The 27,237-nt window shown below is 41.7% G+C and overlaps 2 protein-coding genes across 14 annotated transcripts in view; one reads left to right on the forward strand and one right to left on the reverse strand.

Annotated features, from left to right (window-relative positions):
• TBL1X (transducin beta like 1 X-linked) overlaps positions 1-14,732 on the forward strand; it is a 204,579-nt gene extending 189,847 nt beyond the window's left edge. For 3 of the 5 annotated variants that reach the window (XM_049834655.1, XM_049834656.1, XM_049834657.1), the window contains 6 exons: positions 2,116-2,237; positions 3,709-3,783; positions 6,269-6,396; positions 7,567-7,732; positions 8,517-8,618; positions 9,887-14,729. In XM_049834655.1, the coding sequence (XP_049690612.1) occupies positions 2,116-2,237; positions 3,709-3,783; positions 6,269-6,396; positions 7,567-7,732; positions 8,517-8,618; positions 9,887-9,913 (620 nt within the window). In that variant the 3' untranslated portion in view covers positions 9,914-14,729. Of the gene's footprint in view, positions 1-2,115; positions 2,238-3,708; positions 3,784-6,268; positions 6,397-7,566; positions 7,733-8,516; positions 8,619-9,886 lie in introns of all 5 variants that reach the window. The other 2 variants (XM_049834658.1, XM_049834659.1) reach the window with 2 other exon arrangements.
• The window catches only part of GPR143 (G protein-coupled receptor 143), a 37,105-nt gene continuing 15,659 nt past the window's right edge, over positions 5,792-27,237 (reverse strand). For 2 of the 9 annotated variants that reach the window (XM_049834669.1, XM_049834660.1), the window contains 3 exons: positions 26,746-26,986; positions 14,796-23,823; positions 6,405-6,550 (listed from right to left, as the gene is read on the reverse strand). In XM_049834669.1, coding sequence (XP_049690626.1) covers positions 23,726-23,823; positions 26,746-26,986 — 339 coding nt within the window. In that variant the 3' untranslated portion in view covers positions 6,405-6,550; positions 14,796-23,725. Of the gene's footprint in view, positions 5,807-6,404; positions 6,551-13,401; positions 13,493-14,760; positions 23,824-24,392; positions 26,987-27,237 lie in introns of those variants that run through there. The other 7 variants (XM_049834666.1, XM_049834665.1, XM_049834664.1 and 4 more) reach the window with 7 other exon arrangements.

A 27,237-nucleotide genomic window follows, 5' to 3' on the forward strand; every position in this document is an offset into this window, starting at 1 on the left:
TAGGGCACTTGATCAAAATATGTATGCACAAAGCTTATTTCTTTAAAATGGTGTCAAATAATCCAATTTTCATATCTGCTGATAGATGTGAACGGATGTCTATGCATGCACGAACAAATTAGTTAAGTGATATTGTAAGAGGTATTTGTATGACCCAGTTTTAGACATCTAAGTGCTCTGAATCACTCCCTGCAGACACTTAACTCTATCTTCTTCTGAGCTTCTAATTCTGAATTGCACCTAAATTTGTTCAGAAAAAGCTTAAATATTCTCGGGATTTATTTTAGCTGCATTTCGTAAGGATTTGTTGCTGCTTTTTTTAGATGACATTCTAGCTGGTTTTATGCAATTGGCTAGTATCCTGTGGTTTTGGAGACACTGGCAATTCAATTACTTGCATCAAAAACCATGTTTGGTTGTTTTTCCAGACTATGTATTTATCCAGTAAACATATGATTAAACATAACAATAAATGAATCAGTATTAGTTATCAACACACTATGATTCAAATTATGCTGCAAAGCAAGTCCATCGCTTTAGGTGCCAATAGCTCTCAGAAAATTACTTTTCAAGTCATACATATCATACTAGATACTAGCCCTGAAGGCATATTGCTATTAATTAAGATAAGATAGATTTTTGTTTGCTCTGAAACAGTACTACAAAGCTTGCAGCACAAAAAGAAAGACAAACAGGCAGTTAAAGAAACAAAATCCTTTGCTGTTTCCTGATCCCCTTTCATGTTCATTGGAAAACTCAGAAGTAACCTGCCTTCCTCACACAAATCTCCTTTCTATTTCTGCAATGTAGAAATTCCTTACCTCTCACACAGAATTATTGAGCTTTTTCATTAATATTCTAAAAAATGTTTGTATATGAAATATTTAAGCCCTCCATTCTCATTTAGAGAGCTACCTGATGATTCGGAAGGTGACATGGATCAGTCTCATTTTGCAGTTCATAAAAATTGTAACAGGCAAAAACATATTTAAATACAACAGGCTTGGCAGAACAGGTATCTTTTCACCTCTGTATTACAGAAGTATTTTTCTGAACATATTTGCATAAGGCTTTTCTTGATTTCATTTTAATGCTAAACTTGCCTTGTATTGCTGCCAGAAAGAGATTTAACTTTGCTTCCTATATGCTGGTCTCGTTCTGACACACTTGCTTCTCACAGGAGTGTGCCGAGAATGAAGATTTCTATATTTTAGCAAGTCCCATGTCATCCTCTGGAGGGCAGCTAAACTCTTCCCTGAGCAAAAAACCAAGCAGCAGTCATAGAAACACAAGCAAGCTGTATGTCAGAAGTTCCCTCCTACTCCTGTGCATGCTTTTAGTCTGCAGTGACACGCTGTGGAAAGTGGGGGGTTTTGGTTTTTCCACACTTTTTGCAAAGTGTGCGCCTGTTGCACACAGGCACTAGTTACATGTTCCTGGGCTATCTGTGTACAAAGTTTCATTAGTTCAGTCCTAGGTAATGCCAAACCCTCTACAGCAACTCTTCCTCTCATTTCAGATCAGCTTGAGGAATGTGCCTATCTTAAATCAATCCCCAACCAAATTAAACTGAATGTAGGTATTATTAATCCACGTGTCTGCACGGAACAATAGGTTCGTGTCAGTGGTTGCATAAAGCTGGTGCAAAGGAAGATGGCCACCTGCTGCTTCTCCCTCCCGTGTGTCGTGCCTGGGATTCACAGGGAACGTTTTTTTCTGACCCAGCTGAAATTATCCGTGGTTTTTTCCGGATTAGTTTTCTCCCAGGTTCTTTGCTGAACTGGCTTACAGAGGAATGAATGGTAGAGAAGGCCCAAGAGATGTGTATACCTGGGAGCAGGGAGGGTGGAGGTAGATTGTTTTGCCCCCTCTTACGTAACTTAACCCAAAAGATTCTCACAAACAGATGCCGCACTAAGCATCCTGATTACCCACGGCAAGAGAAAAAACAATTTGTGCCCTTCAGACAGTCGCTCTCGTCCCTGTAACTGGTAGTAGGTGACAGGCCAAGAACTAGCTTTTAGTCTGTTTGATCCAGATAGGTGGAAAATGATTTGGGATCGCTGTTTCCGTGCTCTGTTCCCTGATGTTCCTTCCATTGTTTGTACCTCACAGCTCCTGCTCTGGATGTAGACTGGCAGAACAACACTACGTTTGCCTCCTGCAGCACTGACATGTGCATTCACGTATGCAGACTTGGCTGTGATCGTCCCGTTAAAACCTTCCAAGGACACACAGTAAGTTTAAGAAGCCCAAAATGTTCATGAGAAAGTCACAGCAGCATGTTACGATGATGGCAGATGATGTGTTTGCAGGGTGTGTTCTAGCACCAGAGATGTTCCAGCCCATTGCTTCCCTAAAACCATATTCCTTGGGAGTGATTCACTGCCTGTGAGAAGGGATAAACTGTTCTAAATCACCGTAGGAGGCAAAACCTGCAGCTTAAACAGTGAGACTATTTATATGTAGCATGAGCTGCAGACTAAAGGCACATTAATAAATAGGATTTTGTTTTCCACTGGCTTAATTTCCTTTAGTAAATGAGAACTATGAATAAGAAGAGAACAATTTACCTCCAGCCGTTGCTCAGTTTTAGGATCAATTTAATCTAATAAGATGTATTTAAGATGTATTTCCCCCTCTTTTCCTGGTGGTGTTTAATGACTGTCAAAGGCTACTTTTTCTAGCTTTCATCTCATACTGACCTGTAATTTAGACGTTAACTTCCAGAAGTTGCTGTCTCCTTACTGAGGAAAAATGGGGCGTTTGGAGACCTTTATCTAGTCTATGGTTAAACTGATATTAAACTGATATTTCATGACAGGTTGTACATTCCTACCAACAAACAGGCTGGTGCTTTTTATCTTTATATGAAATGCACCATTTTGCACATGATGCAAATTCTTACTTCAAATATCTGTACAGTTCCTTTTAATTATGACTGAAACATGTAAAATGGATAAAGCAAAATTTAGATATTTTCCAGGATTATTTTCACTGAGACCCTGAGCCAATTTATGTTTTTCAAAAACAATCTTTCCCTTTTTGTGATTTTTTTTTTTTTTTTTTTTCTGTCCATATGTATGACCCTCAGAAAAGCTCAGAAAACTTATTGATTACCAAGGGGATATGCTAGGCTTAGTTAATTACAAAGCACTTGAAAGATTGATAGAGAAAGCATTGCAAACTATTCAATATTCCATCCTGATTTTCATTTACACATATACCTCTCTTTAGAGAGACCAGCATTGTGGTAGAGCTGCAATACTAAGAATTACACACTCCACAAAACTTTACATCCCACCAGTACTTTCTATTGAAAATTTGCGTCTCTGAGTTCTACGGAATATTAACTGAAGAAATATCTCAATTAGAAGAAGTTAATGCTGTATCCTCAGTCTGCTTGGTTTGAGGGTTTATTTAAATCCTAGCCTATGAAGAAGGGGTCTGAGAGACTTTGCACCAGAACACGTATCAGAAGGCTGATTGTGTGTATTGTTCACGAACACAAAATGGTTATCATTCCTAAATCACACTTAAATAACATGTTTCGGAAGCAGCACTGCTTTTGTTCCCCCATAAAGCAACCAGGGCTGTAAGATGTGGTTGAACTTGTTGCATGCGTAAACCCCGAGTGCCCTCTCCTGGGGGCCTGGTACAATGCAGGTAATGGGAACGTTTACTTCATAAAATCACTTTTTATTTCAGAACGAAGTTAATGCAATCAAATGGGACCCATCTGGCATGCTACTAGCATCTTGCTCCGATGATATGACATTAAAGGTAATATAATTTCCATTCCTGCTCTTCAAAAAGTAAAGGCAAAAATTATGTCTACTTCTTAATCTTCTCCAGAGGGATGGTACTGTATCACTTAAAGTTCTGCATGAACAATAGCTTCATTTTGTCCCATATTTCTTAAAGTCAATCTGAAAGATAGAACACAGAGAAGCAGCCACTGGGAAAACTGAGACATCCTATCCAAATAAGTGTTATGTGACTGATACAGCACTGTCACAGGATAATCATAGTTTAACTATACACGCATATATACGCATATATATATACATCTGCTTCCCTGTCAACAGAAGCACAATCCCTATGCTAAGAAGCAGTGTATCAGTTACACTTTGAAAAGAATATAAAAATAAAGAATTTTCTTTCCCGTTGGGATTTTTTTTCTGAAAATAATTTCATTGGAACCATTTGATTTTTTTATTATTTTTTTTTTTGGTAATAGCTTTGGATTAAGCAATGGGACACAACATATATATATTCAGAGCCCACCAAAAATTTGAATAGCTGTCTGAAGATGCCCATCTTTATCCATTCACTGTGTGGGAAGCCTAAGGCAGCCACGCTGCTGATGTACATGCCTCTGTTAGGTGCCTGAAGTTAGGTGGGATGAATCTGGATTCTGGCTCACAGGCAGCATAGGCTGCTTTACCAGCACACCTGGGCCATTGCGCTGTACCAGCACAGGATTGCTAATACAGGGGGAATCTGGGCTTGCAGAAATACTTTTCACAAGAGAGCTTTTCCAGCCCAAACTCCTCTCTTATTTTCCTTTCCCAGCCACATTAATGAAGGTTATGTCTATGTAGGAATAGCTGTATGTTGTAACAGCAAAGCCTTCCTGCTGGACTGTTGATTTATGCTGGTTCCTCGAGCAAAGCAAACATCCCAGGGTTTTGTGGATAGAGTTGTACCAGTAATACAGTTTCCTCATAGTATAGTTGTGTTAATTAAGGCTCATACCTCTTTCCCCTGCTGATTGACACAGCTGAAGCAAGAGATGTTTCTAGCACACACACAGCCTGTGTATAAGAACTGAAACTGGGAGAGCAGCAGAACTTGTAGATGAGGGCTAAGTGAACATCAGCATTACGAATGTTTCCTCTTCATAGGTAGCCTGACTTCTGCTCAAATCTACTCTGTCTTTGCCACATATCCACTGGGGTTTTCATCGCTCTGGATTCTAGCTGTATTATTGCAGGCTACTGACAGAACTGGACATATAATCCAGTTTAAAAAAAAAAAAAAAAAAATTTAATGTTTCTCAGAACAGAAAATAGGGCTAGAAGAGACTGAAACAGAGCACCTTGTCTGTTATGCTACCACAAATCAGTATCGTAGTAACCATTATTGTTCTGCTTAAACATCCTGACCCAGCGATAGCACTTTTTTTTTGGTGCCCAGTTGTGTGCTGCATTTTAAAAACCACTGTGGCTCAGTGTCATTGGCACCAGTTCAAATTTCTGACCACTGAATTTGGCACGAGAGCTAACGGTTTTCTATCCCCGGCCTTGCCTAGTTTTAAAAACCTCCAGGGGATGGAGACTGCAAATGCCTCTTCAGGCAATTATTCTTCTTCCTTTTCCTTTGGAAATCAGTCCTCTCTGGCTTCTTTTTCTTCTCTTTTCTTGGAGTTCTTGATATTTTCCTACAACTTCTTGGAACATGTTGCCTGTTAGCAATAGAGCATGGCTAAGCTTTGTGTAACATTTCCAAAAGCAGACTCAGGTATGGCTGTTGAAAATTCAGCATAAGAGCACATCATTTCCCTCATAGTGCAGACTTGCAAGTGAGTAAAATGATTACTACATTTTCAGTATTTCTGAAATTGACTGACTAAATGTGAGTTATTTTCCCTGCTGTGAATTAGCTTAATCTTATTTTCTCAGTTAGCTGTAGAAAAGATGTACTAAATTACCTGTCATCTCTGTTGAGCATATTCTTTATCTCACACTGAAGTATTTGGCCATGTAACACTGCATAAGTAGCTGATCGTCTTCCATCATCTGCGCTATTAAAAACATGAGGAAAACAAATGGAGTTCAGGAGGAAAAGGAAAATTTTACTGGCATAAGAGAAAATTACTAGGTTCTAAGCAGTTATTGAAACTTTCTTTTCATTCTTTAAAATGACTGCTGTTGCAATGTGTGACTTAAACTTCAAGTTAAACATCTCTAAGTAGAGTAACTTAACCTTCTGTATGAAAATACAGTTACAGGGTATGGGCAGTACAGCGACTATGTAGTTCTTACCTATTGAATAAATAGTACTATTAAATGTGTAGCTCTTTCCCCTAACAGAGTTATTCGAACATGTGTGCCAAACTGCTGCATTAATAAATTGTTTATGTGTTTGCATGTGTGTCGACATCTTAAATTAACAAATGATAAGAATAACATAGAACTGAAATACTTCAGCTGAGAAGAGATTAGTAATGTTGCCATTTTTCCCCTCCATAATTACTCTGACTTAGATTTGGAGTATGAAGCAAGATACCTGTGTACATGATCTTCAGGCTCACAGCAAAGAGATTTATACTATCAAATGGAGTCCTACAGGACCAGGCACCAGCAACCCAAACTCCAACATCATGTTAGCAAGGTAAAAAATAAGCCTCTTTCTCTTGCCTTCCAAGAAGAAGGATCGTCTTTCTGACATGTAACTCTGTCACCTTGCCGTCAGTCTTCCTGCAGACAATTCCAGTAAAAAGTACGTGTGTTTGTAAATCAGGGGGATGGATCCAAAGGGAAAGGAACTATATTTGAAAAAGGAAGAAGAAAAAGAAGGGAAACTGAGTCACGTGACAGCTAACTTCTTAGCTGCCTTGTTAAATGGATTGTAAATTTGGCATTGCATCTTCACATCCAGCATCCGGTTGTCACAAATGAAAGTACTTAATGAGGCAGACGGCAGCCCATTCAGCCAGTTGGAATGTGTTCTAACCAGGGGCATGCAACTCACCTGGGCAGATATTGACAATTTTTATAGTCTTGTTAACTAACAGAGAAAAGCTTGGATAATCTTTAAAATTCTACAAATAAAATTTGTTCAAAATTCTTCTTTGGGTTTAGGAAATACGTTTACTTGTAGAATGCCAATTGATGGTAGTACCATGGGATTATCAAATCAGTTCATGGTGTGTTGAGTTTGAGGAGGATTTGTATCGAAGCTGTTTTACTTATTTTACTCTTAAGTCAGGGAGTGGACAGGGAAGAACTTCACTTTCTTGGAGTTGTTCTTTTAATATTATTTTTAATACCAGTTATTTCCTTTGCCTTTCTCTAAGCCCACAGTTTGGGATTTAGATGGAGCGTAGCAAAAACCAGCATTGAAACAAAGTGAAAAGAAACGCAGTTCTAGAGAATTACAGAATGCTAATTGATTAAATAATGCAAATCCATTAGGAATAAGATCTCTCTGGAACCATTTATCCTATTAACAACAATATATATTTGATGTTCCTGAATAATAGCAGGTAGCATCTCAAAAGGAGGGAGCTTGGGCCTCTTAGGGCAAGTGGTCTGATGCTATATACAGCACACCTAGATAAACATAAAGGGTCTTCATACAAGAATTCAGTTCTATAGATACAGTTCTTGTCATAAAAAAGGTAAAGGCTGTAGTGCATATTAGCTTTTCTGTTTGAAACATTATTTCCTGCTTAGCTAAGGAAAAAAACCTGTGGTATTCTCTTAAAATGTTTATAGTATCAAACTACAAATTGATTAGCACCCAAAGTAAGACATGCTTGTGTTTGAATGCTTCTTGCAGTGCTTCGTTTGATTCCACTGTTCGGCTGTGGGACGTTGACCGAGGAGTCTGCATCCATACGTTAACAAAACATCAAGAGCCTGTCTACAGTGTAGCTTTTAGTCCTGATGGAAAATATCTAGCCAGTGGGTCCTTTGACAAATGTGTCCATATATGGAATACTCAGGTACTGTTTTGCTTCATGTAAAGCACATCTGGTTTAGATGACACTTTAATAGCAAAAGCTTAAATGGAAAATATATCTGTAGCATAGGACCTGCCAGCTAAGGTGAACCTGACTGTATTGGCTGATACAAGTCGCAGAGTAACAGTTGAGTCACTCAGGTGGAGTGAGGTGACTGTCCAGAACACTTCTGCTCAGGCTTCTTTGTATGCTAAAACACCTAGGATACGTGAAACTAGGTACGTTACGTTGTGCCCTCAGCTTTGTGAAGCAAAGGTGTGGATTGGTTCTTAGAAATAAGGGGTACTTCTATTTAGTACCAGGCTGAGTTCAGTTGTGAGTCTGATGCACCTGGCTTATACTTTGTGATGAGGGGATGATGGATACAAAGGGTGTATGTGCTGGGACTGGCGATATTCCGAAGAAAAGTGGGACATCATAGTTCCACAGATTTAATTCTGGATACTGATGCCTTAACAGTCTGAATTAACAACAAACTTTAGAGAGGACCACCTCAGCCTAACTCCCCAGGCCTTTACTGTTACAGAGTTGGCAAAACCAGATGTCTAAGAGTCCTACTGTAAATTGCTTTCTGGAGGAGCCTGTTTCTCTTCGCTATCAAAGACCAGTTATCCTAACTTCAGCACCTTACGGAGATGACCATAGATGGGTGATGTGAATAGCTGTCCCTTGCCACCACTCTCTTCTTTTTAATGTAGTGCCATGCAACAGAGAAAAAGAAGGGGAATTTCTGTATCAAATGTTTGCGTGCTGTTTTGCTTTGTAGAGTGGAACTCTAGTACATAGCTACCGAGGCACCGGGGGCATCTTTGAAGTCTGCTGGAATGCTAGAGGAGACAAAGTGGGAGCAAGCGCATCAGATGGATCGGTAAGGAGCCTTACACATTCTAAATGTTGGGTGGAGATTACTCTTTGGGAAAGTGTCAACAAAAAGCATGCGTGCCACATCACCTCCTGTGGGCAGAGCTGAAGGTGTAGGCAGCTCAAGACACAAATAAGTAGCTCTGTGTAGTGTATTAAAAACGCTCCTGCTTTGAAAGGATTTGAATACTTAGGAGGTGGTGTTCCTATGGGAAGCGAAGAATGCTTGTGGAATAGGTGAATATTGCTGAAAATGGGATTGGCTTTTAAATACATATTTGATAAGAACAACAGTAATGTTGTTTCTGTCATCATTATTCTGTCATTTCAGGACATGGTTTAGTGGGCATGGTGGTGTTGGGTTGACAGTTGGACTCGGTGATCTTAAAGGTCTTTTCCAACCTAAACGATTCTATGATGCTATGATTATTTATCTCATCTGTCAATTTGTAATGAAGGTCAGATCACAGCAGTCAGTTTTCTAATAAACAGTTGACCTGGGGCTTTCTGAGTTTTATCCCACAGCAGTTTACCCTTGAGTAGTACCTAAAGGAGGAATTCTTCAGCATGATGCCCAAAGATTTCATTGTGTGGTAAAGGAGAAATATTGCTGCAGAGATACTGATTATTCATTACTATTTTTGCTGTTAATGTTACTTTTAAAAAATTTCAGTTGTAGCATGATCAGCTTGTGAAGGACACACATGTTACAGCACACTCTACAGCTTTTGAAAATAACTCTTCTACATGGCTGGCTGGCATAAGTACTTTAGAGCAGTATTTTTCAACTGGTTTTAACAAAGGGTACACCTACGACATGGTTCAGTTGCTTGAGCTTAGTTGTGCCATTTGCAGTGGTGCCGTGCCTGGCGTCCACCAGCTGTCCCAAATGGGCGCGTGTCCCCTCTAGTCCTGTGCCCTGCCTGCCAGGCCTGCACCCGCTTTGGATATATTTCAGAAACGGAAGAGGACGCTGTATTTAGGCAACTAAATAGCACCCATAGTCTTTATCTGGGACATACCACCAAAATGTATGTTTGTAATCCAGTGAAAGCCGAGCTCAGTGTTAAATGGATGGTTTTCACTTGGGTTTTCTCTCATGTTGGTTTGTTCCTTGACTTGTGTGCGTGTAAACAGGGACATGAGACAGGCTGATTGGAAGCTGGGGAGTATAACATACAGCTGGCTGATCAGCCTGTGTACGGGGCCATATATGAACAGGACTTCCACATCACCTTCAGAAATGGTTCTTAATGCTGAGTCTTTTCTCTCCAGGTTTGCGTTCTAGATCTGCGGAAGTAAAAGTGAAATGTTTTAGAAGAAATTTCAAATGGACCAGCAGTGAATGTGTGGGGAGAAGCACTCTTCAAAACTATTCTTAACAGCTCCAGAACTGTATGAACTTGAACAAAGTTAGAGTGTACCGTGAAACCAACTCTCCCTGGCCACAGGTGTCTAGTATTTTGTCCGTAACCTTCATCAAGGAGTAAAAACGCAGTCACTTCAGAGGGGGAGGGAATGGTTTCCACCTGGAACATTCAGCCTTGGAAGCATGAAGCCACCAGCTAGGCATTGCACTGTTTGGTTTGCATCTGAGAACTTGCTCTGATGGCTGGGAAAAAAAAGCTGTGCCAAAAAAATTAATAAAAAAAAAAAAAAAAAAAAGAAAAATGCTGTGATAAACCAAAAGGGAAAAAAAATCCTCCTCCATGCGGTGTTGTATTTTTTCCTTCCAATTTGGACACTACAGTTGCTCTCCCAAAGGACGTTCAAAGACCAGTTTGTACTGATGAAATGCTCAACTTTGTAATCACAACACTTTCTATTTTCTAGACTACTTTTTTTGTTCAGTGGTTTTTCTATCAGCTGGAATATTACAGCCTGGAGGATCCCAGGCTTAGGATGAAACTTTTGTTTTCCTTTTATTTCTCCCTTCCACTCCCAACTTCTCCTTCCTTTTTTTCTCTCCTCTTTCTTCTTGCCCTTTTTTTTTTTCTTTTTTCCCTGTATGCCCATAGTAGATGCAGCCAGGTGGACATGACAATGAAAATTTTTGACAGACTGCTTCTCCTCTCTTCTCTCTCTTCCTTTTCCTTTCTTTCTCTCCGTTTAAAAGAAAAAAAAATCCTCCATGCTTCAGATCTTAGCGTCTCAAGGGCACTTTCAGCAAATTGTGTAATAAGTGCTTTATATAAGAATGCAGTGCTGGGGAAGATTTTTACAGGAGAAAGATGACTTTTAACAGAAAGAACCCAGTGTATTTTTGGAAAAAAAATATTTTTTATGTTAAACAGTTTTAAAAGCCTGAAATGGCCACCAAATGTAGACCGGTTGTGTAATTCAAGCAAAAAGAATGACACAGAGTCCAAGGAACATGAAAGGTGCAGTATCCTTTTTCTCTTCTCTCTCAGAAAGTCCTGTTAGAAAAAATGCCATTTGATACAATAAACGCCAGACATTTACTGAGTCCTCTTCCAGCAGCCAGCCATTTATATAGTCTTGTTTCATTTTTGTGGCTGTTTGATGGTGTACGCTTATTAAAAGGGATTCATAGGTTTGAGACTATAAAGACAGCATTCATTTTCTTGAGTCCATATTTTCGTTTACCCTTGGTAACCAGGGGAAAACGCTTGTGTATCTTCTTTCCTCTAGAGATAGTTCAAATTTCATACAGAACATGGGTTTGGCTGCCCGTGGCCTTGCTGAGCAGTGCCGTCCTCCACTATTCATCCACTCAGCTGTTTCTACTCCAGTAAGTCAATGGGATTTTACCACTGACTTTATGAGACCAGTTGAACCAAGATAACATTGGCTGCATCTGTCACTGTTGAAGAATGGACTCTTGCCAAGCTCCTGTCCATCCGTGGTGAGCACGCACCTAGAAGCAGGCTCTTCCATTGCATCTGGCAGTATGTGGCAGTACGTGCGTGGGCTGCGTGCTACAAGGGGAGAGCTGGGTCTGCACTTGGAGGCTCCCGGTCTGCCCAGACAGGTTTAGCCTTGAGAGTGTCCTCAGTGCGGTGCTCAGAAGACAACGGAGAACTCTCCGTTAGGTGAGGACATGATAAACCATATATAAATTATATCTCAACGTATATACCACTGTAAAGTTGTGGTGGGTGAAATGATCGGCGTGACAATAAAGACTTCCAAAGCACCACCTATCCACTTTGGACAAGATTTCCTTACTGCAAGGTAGATATCCGCAAGGATGCCTGCTGAAGACTACATTACTCTTAAGAGCAAACGATGGATGTGAAGAAGGATGCATAGGCAGAGTTTACTGAAAGTGCTGTAAACGATGAGGCAGCCTTGGGGTGGTGGCAGACAAATCCTCAGAACTGGCTGAGTCAGGTGTCCTCTCTAGCCCACTGGCTAGGCTAGGATTTGTAGGAGAGAGAAAAACAAACAAGCAGAGAACCCCCTTAACATCATGCCCAAAGTCGCTATTTCTGTAACACGGGATCTTCCCTTTGATTTGACCACAGCTGCTGAGGTGGTGATTCGATCTGATGGAGCCCTAACGCCGAACTGGTGGTGTAAGACCTGCCAGGCATCTTGGCATCATCATGGCATCGTGGAATCTGTACGTCACTTTTTTTCTCCTGTGTTTTCCTCTCTTTATGCTTGCATCTGTACAGCATCTTAGTCCTTCCAGTGGAACTAGGCACTGCCAGCTTCAACTCCGTTTCTTAAAGATACATATTTGGAAAGGAGAAACGAATGAAAAGAAATAGCTGCGAAAAGGGTTACTCAGTCCTGAGGTGAAAACAGTTACGTGGAATTTTTGTTATTAATGACAGTTAAGCTTGTTTTTAATTTATATCAACAAATTGGACACTGGAAGATACCAAGGATTATTTTCGGTGTTAAATGCATTTATGTGTTGGTTTTAGTTTTCTGCTCCAAGAGCATGGGCTGTAGATGATCACGTGGCAGTTTTGCACTGTTTTATAATAACCACGTGTACCTACTAATTGAAAGTCACTACTTTAAAAAAAAAAAGAGTACTTGTTCGAAGAGAGACTTGAATTTGAATACAAAGGTTTGATGGGGGTTTATAAAGCACGGTTGGGTCGATGACTTGATTACTGTCATTGCATGTACACGGTTAACTACCTAAGCTGCTTTTGGGTGGCGTTTCTGAGAATAACACGCAGAAGCTCCAGGTCTGCAGGCAGCAGAGGGCAGCGCGGATGAGGCCCTGGCCTTGCCTCTGTCCCCTGAGCGACACCCGAATAGACCAGACCTCGGGATCCAAAGAGATGAGGTTGCTCAGTGCGAGTTCAACGATGCCGCATGGCTGGCTGGCTGCATAGCCCATGTCCCGTGGTTGTTCCCGGGATAGCTACTGTAGATAAGTGGGCAATGTCCGTGATGCCTGCTGCTTTTTCCGTTTTTTTAAATTGTGAGAACACCACCTTTCCTCTGCCCGCCTACATGGAGATAAGAAGCCAAGAGGACCAGAATTTCAGAATCAATTGGTTTGCAAAGCCTACGTGTGAGAGGCTGCTGGTCCAGAGTTTTCTATAGAGACTATCGGATCTGAAAGCAGCATATGTGAGAAGCTAAGGAAGTTCACCTTTCTTCCCCTCCCCAAGACCCTAAAGACTGAAAAATGCTCAAAGATACTGTAGTAGATAGTTTTCAGCTAAAATGGGGGCAGCTCTTAAGGAAGGCAGAAGATGCAGTTGCGAGGGCTAATCCTAGCCTAAGGAGCTGGTGTCTTTAGGAGGTGGGCAGTGGGAAGAGTGGCTCTTCGAGGCTGTAGTTCAACGTGGACGTCTAAGCCTAGACCTGCAGAACTGCCCTCGTGGGAGCTCCCGATTCCCTCTTGCCGCGTTGGCATCCGCCGGCTAGCGGTGCCTTTCTGCAGCTCCCCTGCAACAGAACAGCATGAAGAAACAGGCTGGTGGACTTCATTTTTTTTCATACAATATCTTTCGATAATTGTGTTTATAGTTCTTTGTAACACAAGAGAAATTGAAAAACCTAAGTGACCAAACAGGACTGTGAAACCATCGAGAGACTTACTGGATTTTTATCATTGCTGGCTGTCTGGAACTGGCCTTGAAGTGAAAAAAAAAACCCAGTTTCTGAAAAACCACTCAACTTGGGGGGTTAGAAGGATACTGAATCTTTTATGTAGGAAACACTGGGTCCCTTATGGGGCATTAAAGGGCCTGACTTACAGGGTTATACACACATTAACCCCATGCTACATCTTAGAAATTTCCTTTTAATTTGTTTTAAAAAAAAAAAAAAAAGAAAAAATAGCTAATTTTAGAGCCAAGTGAAGTGCACTTTGTCAAATGTAAGGGTCTGCTTTGTTTTTGGGTTTCTTTTTCTTTTTCCCTTTTTAATTTTTCCTCCTTTTTTTTTTTTCCTCCTTTTGCCTTTTTAAAAGATGTGGTTCTTTGTCAATTGCAGAAATGTTCTTTCAGCCACTCACTGAAATTCTGAATTCTGGCTTCTGCAGTTTTTATTGTCTGTGTCAGACTTGCAGCCAGACTTGGTTCTCATTTCAGCATTTCCCAGGTTCTGTTGAAACAACATCAACCCTTATTTTGTTTCTCCCCCACCCACACTTCCTTCAAATTCACCTTGTGTATTGTAGCTCATTTGTTTTAAGGAGAGAATCAACAGATCATATTCAGTGTCTTGAATAAATTGCTATATTTTGATATTAGAGAATTCTGTGCGTGTTGTTCCTTATTCTTTTCTGGCTATTTTGCATCCCGCGCTTAAGACCTGGGGCTGGGTGACTTAAGTTGTAATATGGTGTCACGACCTAAAGGGTTACCTGGCCTGTGGGCGTACAAAGATCATGACCGTGGGTTCATAGCAGTTTGTAATACTCAAGGGCATGGAGGCTTTATCCTCTCATTTTCTTTACTTTATTACAGATTACCACAAATACCACACAAATCACCATTAGCAAGTATACCTATGATTAAGAAAGCAAATATATATATGTATATCAAGCTGTTACAAAGTATTAGCTGCAGGCAATAGTATAGCAACAATCAATATTGCAGCAATTATAGCAACAGTCAATTCTAGCAGCACCCGATAATAGCAGCAATGAAGTGTATTTATATATAATATTACAGGTTACAACAAAGTTATTACTAGTGAAGCAAACTTACCAGTAATGTAACAGCAGATATGATAGATTACTTACACGTATACGTGTGGCACCAAGCACACCGGACAGATCTCGGAAGGGGCCCAACCGTCCCAGAGGTGGGAGGACAAACCCGACCAGCCCCAGACGTGGGCTCGGTAGGAGAACGGTAAAACAACGGGTAGAGTCTCACTTCAAAGGTGAGCCGTGTCACGGAGAGATCCATGTCAGCCAGGCGTCCCCAGCGAGGGCCAAGGTTTTGTAGAAAGCTCACGCGGACCTGCTTAGGAAGGGGACGAGCGTGTGCAGCACGGGAAGAGAGAGAAGCTGTCTTCCATTTTGGATAGAAAGTCATTTTTACATCCCAGAGACATAAGAGGGTGTAGGACACCACCACTTCGAGCAGCCGGTAGATGCTGTTAATTTCTGGTTTTCACCTGGGACAGCCAACAGATGATGATTTCTATTGTCTCAGGCCAATTTTTATTTGGGGGGGTCTTTCCTTGTTCTCACAGTTAGAACAGCCAGTGGCAGTTACCAGTTCTTGCTTTCTCAGGATGTTTTCCCCTTTTTCCAGACTATTTTTCAGCTTTTCAGATGATGTTACCTTGGTTGAGCACTTACCGAGGGTATCTCCGATGTCTCCGGTTTCTGGGTACCCAGCTGCACTTCAAAGATGCTGGCTGTGCTTCTCAAGGATGGTTCTGGTTCCCGGGCTCACAGCTCCCAGGCTGGCAGGTGATTTCTCTCTCGGTATTTCAGCAGACATCTTCTGTTCAGTACTTTTTCCCTTTTAACCAGGTCACCTTTATGGCTGCTCACATCACATGTTTACTGGGGTGGGGGTTTTTTCCCCCCATAATGCATTTACTGGAAGTCCATACAGCTGATAAGGAACCAACCTGAGGAAGATTAGGTTGAAGTACTTTTTTAAAAGTTTCCTTAAAAAAAGTTCCCTCAAAAGGAAATTTCTCCAGACAAAATAAATTGGACTTTAGTTCTGATGGAAAGTAAGTAAATTGTTATCTTATCTTTAAGCTAGCAAGGCTTAAATTCAGCCTTGCTTGAGCAGCCGGAGGTTTTGGAAGAACTTCAGAACATTCCAGCTGGTGTGATGGGGTCGCAGTCGTCCCCTCTGGCAGGAGCTCCCATGGGCACCATCTCGTACCTCCTCTCTCTGCTTGGGGCACTGACACCTCAAGGGACGCGGTGGGGGTTTTTTAGCTTTAACAGGTTGAATGTTGTGTGGTCTTTAGCTGGGTTTTATTCCACAAAGTGGTACCTGTGGTACTTAGAGGGGGATTCAATGTGAAATGTGGGATTTTTCCTTTGTGACCATTTTAATGCGCTGACCATTCACCTAAGCTAAGCCTGAAGGATTGTCAAAAGCCTTCAAAAAGAATTAGCACTCAGATCAAGCACAGTCTTATGTGTCACATCATCTAGTTTTTAGGTGTTTAAGGATCTAGAGCATTAAGTTAGGATTGATACACGACATTTGGGAAGACTCAAGTGCTAGAAAAAAACTGGTATGCTGATGATGAGCACCTTACCACATCATCAAATACTCGAGAAAGTAGTGCCCTTTCGTGCCCCTTGTCTCAGTTCATGCTCTGAAATTTGCACAGCATTAATGTAGAATTAATTCCCTGTAACTGTACGAGTTGAAAGCAATAGGACAAATACATTTGTTCAGCTCTCACAAGACCAGGAACCACCAGAAGTCTTTGTAATAGTTTCTCAAACCGAAGAAAATGCGGGCTAAGGAGGCAGCCACAGTGGGGCTAGGGTTTTAATGGGTAGTGCTATATAAAAGCTCTCACTTCACCTGTTTCTTAAATAAATGCTATGCGATGCTCCTATTTTTAGTCTCGTCATTTCCAGGCATGTTTCAAGAAAATGTGTGACTGTCAAACTAAAACTGTAGTTTAGTTTTCCTTTATTTATCCTATAAATATTTACTTAGCCTGTAAACTGTTTGACAGCTAACACTGGAAGCATTGAGCAGTCCTAAACACTTGCTTCTTGCTTCTGTCAACATGCAATACAATAAAAGGGTATTTGTTAGGGCTGTTCTGGAAAGATGTAATACTACAGCATCTCACTCAAAACCACTTATTTCCCTGCCATCTTTCTTTGTATCATTTCCCGTAAAGGGCCAGATCAGCTTCATCCATTCAAAGCACGTGCAGTTTCATATCTAAGCTCTGTGGTACAAAAAGTAATTTTTAAAGCTTTGAAGTCTCTTAAGTGAAGAAATGACTCACTTGGCAAGGAATTCATCATCCTTGCTGACTCCCAACAGGAAGGAAGATCTTCGCTTCCTTAGGTTTTTTTCTATTTCCTTTTGAATATATTGACAAAACCAAAAGAATACAAAACCTAATAACCACAGGAAAGCAGCTATATCCTCTTTTCCTGCTGCAAGGTCTAACATCTTCTACCTTCATAGAAGAAGCTTTTGCTTCACCCTGTAAGTCATTAGTATCTATCAATACAAAAGAAAAGATTCTGCTCACCTCTTGCCAAATCCTTCCCATTAAATACTGGGACAAAGTTGGCGTCCTCATCCTTCACTAGAGTAATTCAGCACAGTAAGAAATGTACAACAAATGAGAATGGATTTAGTTGTGACGCACTGCCGTTCTGCAGTTCCAAAACAGAATTATCTGTCTAGGCTTCTGGAAATCAGTGGTGTCAAGTAAGCATCATGTCCCTACACACTGTATTGCAGTTCCTGAAAAACTCTGAATATTTTCTTCCAGGGAAAGACAGAAAGGTCAAACCCTTGGAAGGGTTTTTGAGATTTTCTGCAATCCTTACAGCCACAGTGTCCTGCCAGCTGGACTGAAAGAGATGTCGAGTACCTGCAGAGAGTACTGTTGGTGAGGACACTTATGATGGAAGGGATCACAGAGTCCTGAGAACAACAGAAATCTGATGGGAAAAGTCCATGGTGTGGTGTTGCCATCTTTTAAGTCCTGGACAACAGCTGCTTGTTGGCTTCTTTCCCAGAGGCTAGTTTGGGGAGAATCGTGAGAAATTCCTGCGCAATGAGATGACCATGTCTAATCATCCACCCACTCACCTTCCTCCACGGAGGCTGACGCAGGCAGAGAGCCTGTGGTTCAGTCAGCCCACACAGACACCCACTCATTTTTTTTCCATATCCACATTAAAGGTCCAGGTCTCATGACTTGGTCAAGGAATATAGACCGAAGCAATTAAAAAAAAAACAATCAAACCTTTATAATCTACCAACTTTTAGAATGGCATTCCTACTTGGGTCTGCTTCAGTACAGGGATATTGCTGAAGACTCCAGTAAGATCTATAAAACTCTCTTCACAAACAAGAAACATCACCTTTAAACAGAAAATCCTAGATAGAGTCATTAAAAAAATGTGCCGGTACAAAAAAAAAAAATGCTCTGGACTTTGTGCCAGAGTCTGCAAAAGATCGATCGATAGATTCAGGTGTATTTCTCCAGATGCAGATTTGGGAACTGAAGTTGTTGGTATGGGAAAAACCAGCATTTCTCAGGACTGCAGAAGTTCTGCCAGCCCTCCTGAGACTGGGGAGGCTGATAGATTAGCTGCATACGTCATTGAAGACCCCTTAACAAAAAAAACCATTCCTATCAATACAAACCAGCACATTTCTGCCTGGTTTTCATTTCCGCAGTGTCAGAGAAGCAAGCAGAAATTGTCAGCGCTCAGCTGGGGAGAGAGGGACTAGTCCATGCGCAGCTCTAAGCTGAGAACATGTGCCACAGCTTTCCCCAACAGCCCTTACATAAAATTTACTTTAAAAAAAACACACCAACACCCTGATCCATTTCTTGAGTCAAATCTCTTCCATTAGGAACTGAACACACAGCTACACCTCTAGCAGGAAAGGAAAATTTCATTTTATTACATATTGCCACTTGATCACTCCTTTCCACGATCTGAACCACAAAAGGGTTGGTGCTCATTCCTCCTTCAGTGGAAAGATAAGCTGATCGGCTCCTGAAATGAATTAATTTAAAAGAAAAGAACATCCTGCTTTCTGCTCTACTATTTTGACCTAATTCATTAATACTGTCTTTCTCCTTGCTATGCCCTGTATGTCTTGGGCTGGGGAAGATAGTATTGCCCAGCAAGAGCTGTGTATCTGGATTCTTTTCTAAGATTGACTTCCTCTTTGGACTTGCTTCTCCCAAGCAAATATCCTACAGTAGCCTCTTGGAGGCCCATGTAATAGATAATGCTTGAGTTGTTTGAAGTAAAACAAAACCAGCCTAACACCCACACTGTCATGGGAAAAGGCCCTGAAAAAAAATTGCTGAGAAGACAAAGCAATGGCAATTTAATGAGAAAACGTTGCTGGAATTTTTGATGGTGTTTTTGAAGGATATTTGAGGGCAGTAGTGAATTGCATTGTGAAATTTTATCTCAATGAAAATGTAAGTTTTGGTAAACAGAGTATTTGTTTATCACTTCAGTAGTGTGTTCTGGGGAGCTTGTTGTTGGTTGCACGTGCCTTTCACAGATTTCCAGTTATTCAACATCAGCCTCATTACCAAGTCATAGAGCTCGCTAGCGCCAGAGCCCAGCAAACAAAGGCAAAAGGCCTCTATTACGTTTAAAGATATTTATTAAGAAGTATTTTGTCTTTAGCAAAAAGTACTTTGTTAATGTGGACGTGATTTTTTCCTTCATTTTAAATTCAAACACTATATTGAAGGAATCTGGGTATACCAGCTTTCAGACTATAAAATCCCTGGGAACTAAGGAAAAAGCCTCCTTATCTCGCCTCCTCCGTACTGTTCTGGGTGTAATTGCATTCCTAGGGGATCGCTGACTCTGATCCTCGGCAAGTCCTGGCTGCTGCCTCGAGGAAAGGGCTGGCGAGGAGAATGCCGTGCTCCGTCTCACATGGGGCCGCATGACTGGGGGCAGGGTGGGAGGACGCCCTTTCATTGCCACATAAAACGTGGTGCTCGGTTGAGTGCTTTCGCAGAAGGAGAGAGTTGCATTGTTGCCTTTTTTTTTTTTTTTTTTCCTCAGGGAAATTCACCCGAGATCTGCTGTAGCGGGCAAAACGGGAGCAGATGGTATCAAGTGGCTACAGGCGCGATGAATGGCCACCGGTGTTTTCATGCTGTCCTGAGCCTTGGTGCCCTCTGAGGAGGGAGGACGCTGCAAGGACAACCTGGCCAGCACAGCTGGTTCCTTACACCGTGCAAAAAACCCACTGCATTTTTTTAAACTCGTGTCTTTAAAACGTACCTTTTTTAATAAGCATGATAAAAGAGGTTGTGTTTGGTTTTATGCATTTTCAAGACTTTTCAGGAGGCTCATGGATGCATAACCGGGTGAGTAGCTCTCTGGAGGCAGCTGGAGAGCAAGGATCCAAGGATTCCATGGAAATTTACCCTCTGCGTCCCTCTCGGCTGTCCCATGTGAGGGTGAGCGCCCAGCTCACGGGAGGCTTTGAATCACAGACTGGTTGAGGTGGGAAGGCACCTCTGGAGGTCACCTGGCCCAAGGTCCTGCTCCGGACCGTGGGACGGGACGTAGGCATCAGGCCCAGGCACTTCCAGTGCTTCCCTCCTAGGGCAGCTCCCACAAAACAGATGCCTGCGTTTTGGGAGCCAAATTAAGACTACAAACTCCTTTCAGCGAAGCCAACACAGTGTCACCGGCTGATAGCGGGTTTCAATCCCCCACTAAGGTAAAACTGGATTCATACCAGCGCTGTGAAGACTGAAGCTCTTCTTAACCCTCCATTGCCTTTTAAAACAGAGCCTTGCCCTGGTCTAGCCACCAGGTTTTTAACCTGTTTAACCAAACAAAATGGAAATGTGAATTTAAACGAGCCCTGTACAGCTTCCTGTGTAAAAGCTGCACTCTTCTCACAGAAGGTTTTCCATTAAAAAGTAGGAAGAGAAACTCCAAGCTGTGTGGAGAGCTAGTGTCTCGGAGGGAGAAAAGCAATTACTTAGACTATTTCTCTACATCTCTGCTAAGTAACTGCAAAATACTATATACTGTCCGCCGAACACTCAAGCAGCAGCAGATCACATAGTGCTTCACAGAGACCAAAATAAATTTTGGCTATCATTCTGACTAAAGGGACTCTCGCAGGTTCTTGTGGCTAAGATATTCTGTCTGCAAAATCCTAATCTTATCTGGAAGTCGCCCAGAATACATCCCTCACTCAACATCATACGATATTTTTATTTCAGCAGGCTTGCTCATTTCACCTTCATCAGAAGCTAATTCTTTTTGGAGCGAGGAAAAGGAAAGTTGGGCACTTCTACTCTGAAGTATTTGTTTCCTTACCCTACACAGGTAAATCACTGCTGGGAATTCTCCCTCGTTATCGTCACTCTGTATTAACATCAATTAGCATGCTCGGTGTAAATAATACCCACAAAAGCTGGCATTCCCACGTCCTACATTTTTATGTTACTTTCACCGCACCATGCAGCTTCTGGCTTGTACAGAGCCAAACACCAGCTCTGACTCCATGGATTGGTTTTATATTAGTCCAGCTTCTCAGATACATTACAGCTTTTTCTAAAACTGAGGGCATGATATTCATTTGGGAATAAAAGGAACCTACTGTAATATAGATAGCCAACAGATACCTTTTTCTAGTAGTTCTTTAACACACTATTGCATTTCCACCTCTCATCCTGCTTGTAAAAGGTACTTGAAAGAAGAAATGAGATAAATGTAGGCTCAGCCACAGTCCTGTAGAAGCAAATACAGCTAACAACATATTAGAGTCAAGTCTAATGTTATTACAAGTGATCACGTTAACTAATGCTCCAGTACAGTTGGCCTGAACCTGCCTTATCCCTTACTAACTCGTTAAAACACACGATACATGAGGCATTGAAGGAGCCCATCAAAATTATGTTTTGTTATCAGCTAACCACTTCACAAAATAATCACTCCTGCAAAACGCAGAGAAGCCTGAACTAATTTCCAGGGCTCTAAAAACTCCCTAATCATGAAGACATTCAAATTGAGATTTAGAGCTAAGCTTTCTACCTCTGCAAAGTAAGTATTTCTATATTAATTAGAAACATGGGCTTTGCTATGTGTGGATGCCACCTTCGGGTCTCACCGACCTTTCCATCGCATTGCGTCTGACCCAATTCACACAGCCCCGTTGACTGTGGTGGGCTCTGGCAAGGTCACCCATCCTTTCAAGCCTCGCTCTAACGATACCACCAAAAGCAAAACCTCTTCTCAGGGCTTTCAATTACACAGCACACACACAAACATACCCGTGCTTGCTGGTCCTTTCTGTAGATTGAGCCATGCAAGTTTACAGCCCAGCAGGTCCTTGCCGTACCACACATTTAAACACACCGAGCAGGATCGGGGTCGGCTAGCTGGGAACGTACTCTAAACCATGGGGCTATCCAAGGGATGTCTAGGGATGGCTGCAGTGGTTCTCTTTCTAGGTATGATGGTCCAATTTCTTTTCTAGGACTCTTTCAATCTTGTATAGAGTGAGCACACAGAAGCTGGAGGCTGCTAGTAAGACACCCATTCTTTTTAGCTGCACGCAAGAAAGTGCTTTAGTTCGCTTTGGGGTTTTGTTTTGAGTATAAACTCAGATGCTACCATCACTCAGTGAATTTTCTTAGCCTTTTGAAAATTTTACCTACAAATCCCCTAATGAGTTTAGTTCTCTGAATGTTTAAGAGCTTGCTTAGAGAGATGCGGTGGGAGAACCAACTTTCCATGCAGCTCACAGCATATCCTAGGGAATATAAATCGCCTGGGGAAACAGATTCAAATGCATCCCTGAATTTGACTGTACTGCCTATTTTTCTCTCAGCAAGACTGCATCTTCTTCAGCCGCCAACATCAATGTCCACACAGATGCATGCCTGCTCCTTAAAGGATGAGTGACCTGTCTTAAAATTACGTTAACTACCATGTGGTTTAGTGATTTCCATCCGGGATTACTGTAAACTTGAGAAATCTGTGAAAATTAAGAAAATTTTAGAAGATGAGATAAATTTTCATCACGAATACACTAGGACAACTTCTGAATTACAAGTCCTGTTATACAGGGGATGAGGGGGGAATCACATGGGGCATTTCACTTTCTAACTTTCTCCATGTATTTGTTCTAAAAGACCAGAGGAAGGGCTTAATGAGAGGTATCGTTAGGATTTTGCTATTCAGACATATGGTGGACCTCATAAATGCAGAGCTTTGGTATGCAAGACGTCTGCCTATTCAAGTAGTTTATTATTTTACTAGTGCTCATATTTCAGCTTTGCAATTAGCCTGAACATCTGGCCCAATAAAATACTAATTAAATGTATGAGACTGGCAGGTCAAATACAGTTCCATACGTCCTCTTCCACCAACAGAGAACAGCTAGGAGTGTTTAAGGAAGTATTTATTACAGGATATGAGAAGATACTTTCCCTAGATGTTCTCATTTTATCTTTGAGAGCTTAAAAATAAGTTTTGGTGAATACAGAAAACACTTACTGTGTATGGTTGGATTCGATAAGCTGGCTGGGAGGCAAGGAGGGTGTTAAATAGAGGCAATTCCGCTGCACTGCCCTGTACGCATAGATATCCTTTTTATGAGCTTCCACTAAAGCAATTTTATTTCAGTGCGTGGATTCAACTTTTTTAAATTTACATTTTTTTCCATTCAATAAATTTAGAAAGGCTTTGTTGTGCTCTAATGCACCCCAAATACAAGAAGCTAAAATTGACAATTGCTGTACTCTCAAAACAGCACTTTAGCTACAAATATTTTATTAGACAATAGCTGATCTTGTTCCCTATTTACTTCTCCTCTGAGTCACACCTTGCTATTCCAGAGGAACATCTGCGTTCCTGCTCGTGATCTGAAGAGCTGTGTGTGGAAGACAGCCCCTCCCACACACAGTGTAAGATGAAGACCACAGTCTGAGACTGCACCTATGGACTTCAGTATTGACAAGATCTCTCCCTTGTTAACCCAAGCCATGTTTGAAACACACCTTAGAAAACAAATACTCAGGCCAGAGACAAGCACGTCCCACGTTCACCAGAGCAGCCTGCCAGCATGCCCCTAAAAATAAGCATAATTGAAGCCATCATACGCTGGAAATCCAGGTGCTGGAATTAACACACTACAATGACTATGCAGATACAAATCATCATCGAAATAAAAACTAGGATGTTTTTCTATGATGTGCTGATAAGCACAAGGTCCGTCTCAGCGCACGGAGTGGATGGCACGCTTCTTAAGAAGGCAGCATTTAGGTCAGTCTGACAACTATACTGTACAGGACACGGTGTCTATACCATGCCCTCGCTGACCCTTGGAGCACACACTCAGTTTCCCCCAAAATGAAGCCGGTTGCAGCAGCCCCGTGACGTGCACGCAGCAAGCGTGGGCAGCGGGGGAAATTGAGAGCTTGCACCTCAAAAGCACAACCCTCGTGGGAAGAGATGGGCACCCCCTGCAACACTTGGAGAAGGCAACGCTTTGCCTGAACTGTTGAACAAGGTCTGTGTGGGGTGAAAGCAAATGTGGTCATGGTTACAGGTGAGCAGAACCAATTATCACCCCATTTTAAGTGCTGGAGGGATGCTTCATATGCATCCACCAGAGGCTGGGAACAGCAGGTAAGGAAACTCTCCTCACACCTACTTCTTTTCTAAGTTAAAAACCACCGTCAGTTTGCTCTGCAATGCCCCATATCACTTTCTCAGCGCATCAGAATTAGGTTAGTGGTCTTTCTTAAGCTCTCTGATGAGCACTAATTTTTCCTGATGGCACCCCAATAGATCACTAATACACAGACGCACCACACGCGTCCCAAGGACAACCTTGAAAAGGCAAGAAAAGGAGAGGAGCAAAGCACGGCCAGTGCAGGAGGGTGTCCCAGCACAGGGATGCTCCAGCCCCAGCAGCCACCCAGCACCACTCAGGGGCAGCTCACGGCCTCTGCAGACCGGGAATGGGCCACCACGTCTGTCCCCATCCCACGCGTGCCCTGGAGCAGCGAAAGGAAGGAGGGATTAGTTTGGGCCTCTTGCTACAGCCTGTCACCTCCCGAGTGCTTCTGAGCCACACGATTATTCCTGTGAAGCCAGAGCCTGTTTATTTGGTTTTAGGGTTTTGCAGCTTGGCCCACACCCTAGCATCTGAAAAGGTTTACCAGCAATTCCACCTCCGCCTTTTTCCTGCTCTTTTGAATGCAATTGTGATGAGTATTGCGCGGAAAATGTGGTCTCTATTTCAAAAGGATCAATATAATCTGCTCCCAAGTCCCTGAGCTTTCTCTTCATACTTAACTAGGGAACAAATGACTGCAATGAAAAGAAAGGATCTGGTGATCTGCCAGTATACGCTGCAACTAGAACAGCAATATAAAGCCGTAAAACCACAAAGGTTTATACAGCGCACAATGTAAACGATTTGCTACAAATCAAACACAGCTCTGTAAGGATCTGCCTAAATAATAATCTGATCATTGTTTGATACCTTTGTATCAAATGATTAGTTCAAGAAGGAGAATTTATTTAGAATAGCAAATCAATATTTTTCTGTAGAGTTTCTGCTGATCCTGCGTCTTTACCCATCCTGGGACTCCCCTGAGTAACACAGCAGCTTAAGCTTCATATTATTACTGCACTAACCTTTCAGCTGTCTGTTATAATCTATTTATTTTGTTTACAATAGCTGGGACTGAACTGGGTTGGAAAAGAAAGATGTGGACAGCCAGTGAAGTTCAGCCAAAGTGGATGTGAACAGGGTTTAATAAACAGGGGGGGGGCAGGGAGGGAGCTTGCCTGGGTTCAAGGGGCTTCCACCACGCCATCGGTCAAACTGTATCGTAAACAGTTTCCAGCACAACCAGACTTAAATCGTACTACTTCTACTTTTGATATGAAGTTAAAAGCCTGGGGTAGGTATGGTCATCATTTTTTCTTAACTTTCAACCAATCCGGGGAATTGTTTGGATATAGGTACTTAGGGCACTGCACCAAAAGAGGTATGTATCTGAGAAGATAAGGAGAATGGATTTAATATCTCTTTGTTCAGACGAAGACATAAAACAGAGCACGCCTCAGAGAAAGGACTATTGATTGTACTTATTCTGGTTTTTGATGAGCACTCAGATCACCTAGGTGTCTTTTGCAAATGTTAGCTCTTAATGCACCTGCCCCTAACAGTCATAATCCTGTTAGACAAGTACATGTAAGGATCAAACTTAATCCATACTAAAAAATAGTTTGAAGGGTTATTTTTGCTTGAACCAAGAATGAACTGGAACCATTGTTCTGAAGTGTTTATGGAGCCTAGGCTGGGCTTGATTTTTCTAAAAAAGCCTTTCAGCTCCCTAGATAAAACCAAACTGAAAATTCATATAAACAAGCTAAAAGAAGACTATGTCAGTGAAATTCTACACAAACAGGAAATATTTGTGCTTATGTCAGTTTGCTGTCACTAATGTTTTACCAGAGTGTCAAGGCTGGAAATGATGTCTCAGAAATCCTTCAGCTGTAACTCTGGATGAGGAATTTTATGCTAGCAAGGCAAGCAAGGCAATACATTTAAAAACCCAACATATTAATAGTCCATTTATTTAAACAAAAGACTCTTCTACCATATGGGAGTTACAAGAGAGATTAAAACAAAATGGATGAAAAAGAATCATAAGTAACAGATATCTTCGCAGAGATACACTCCTGCTGAAAAAAGGATCAGGCCTTTATACCTGTTAACGCATCTCCTATAAAGTAAATGAAGACATAAACCATAATATCTGTCTCACATGCTCTCTCTCTCACACACACACAAGTTATAGGATATGCCATCAAGCCATTGGGCACAAACCTAATTCCAGAGTATGCAACAGCTCACACAGTGACGTGGTTTTATTGACACCGTGAGAAGTGGGCTCCAGCTCTGCGCCTATAAACTACCAGCCCTGGTAGATGGGAGAGCTCCTGGTTAACCGGTCATCACCACTAGTGTTACCTTCAGACAACATGCTTATAGCCTCATCGGTCTGCTGGCTGTCAGTTGTCGATATCTTCTTTGAATCGTGGATGTTGCTTTGGTAGTTCACTGGTGAGGGATAGGCATTTTCACCCACAGTTGATGAGGACATTGATTCCCAGGGTATTTCTCTTTTTCGCCATTTCAGTTCCACTCTCCATCCCGTCCAGCCATAGAAAGCTAATGTGAAGAGGAAGCCTTGCATCGGATTAAGAACCCCCTAGGAAAGAGAAGCACAACAGGAGTTACACCAGCAAGGCTCCATTTCCAACTCCAGCAAAATGCTTTGCATGCATTAACAACTTCCCTTTCACTGAACGACTGCTGTCTTTAAAATATGCTATTTGCATGCAAATAAAAAGGTGTGGTTTTCCCATTGCAGACACAAACAAATCGGAGTGAAACACCACGACCTGTTGTTCCAATATGCTGAGGCCATCCCAGTGAACAGTAAGCACCAAATGGTTTTCT

Source organism: Accipiter gentilis, chromosome 31 (genome assembly GCF_929443795.1).
Source record: "Accipiter gentilis chromosome 31, bAccGen1.1, whole genome shotgun sequence".
In the NCBI taxonomy this organism is placed as follows: Eukaryota; Metazoa; Chordata; class Aves; order Accipitriformes; family Accipitridae; genus Astur; species Astur gentilis.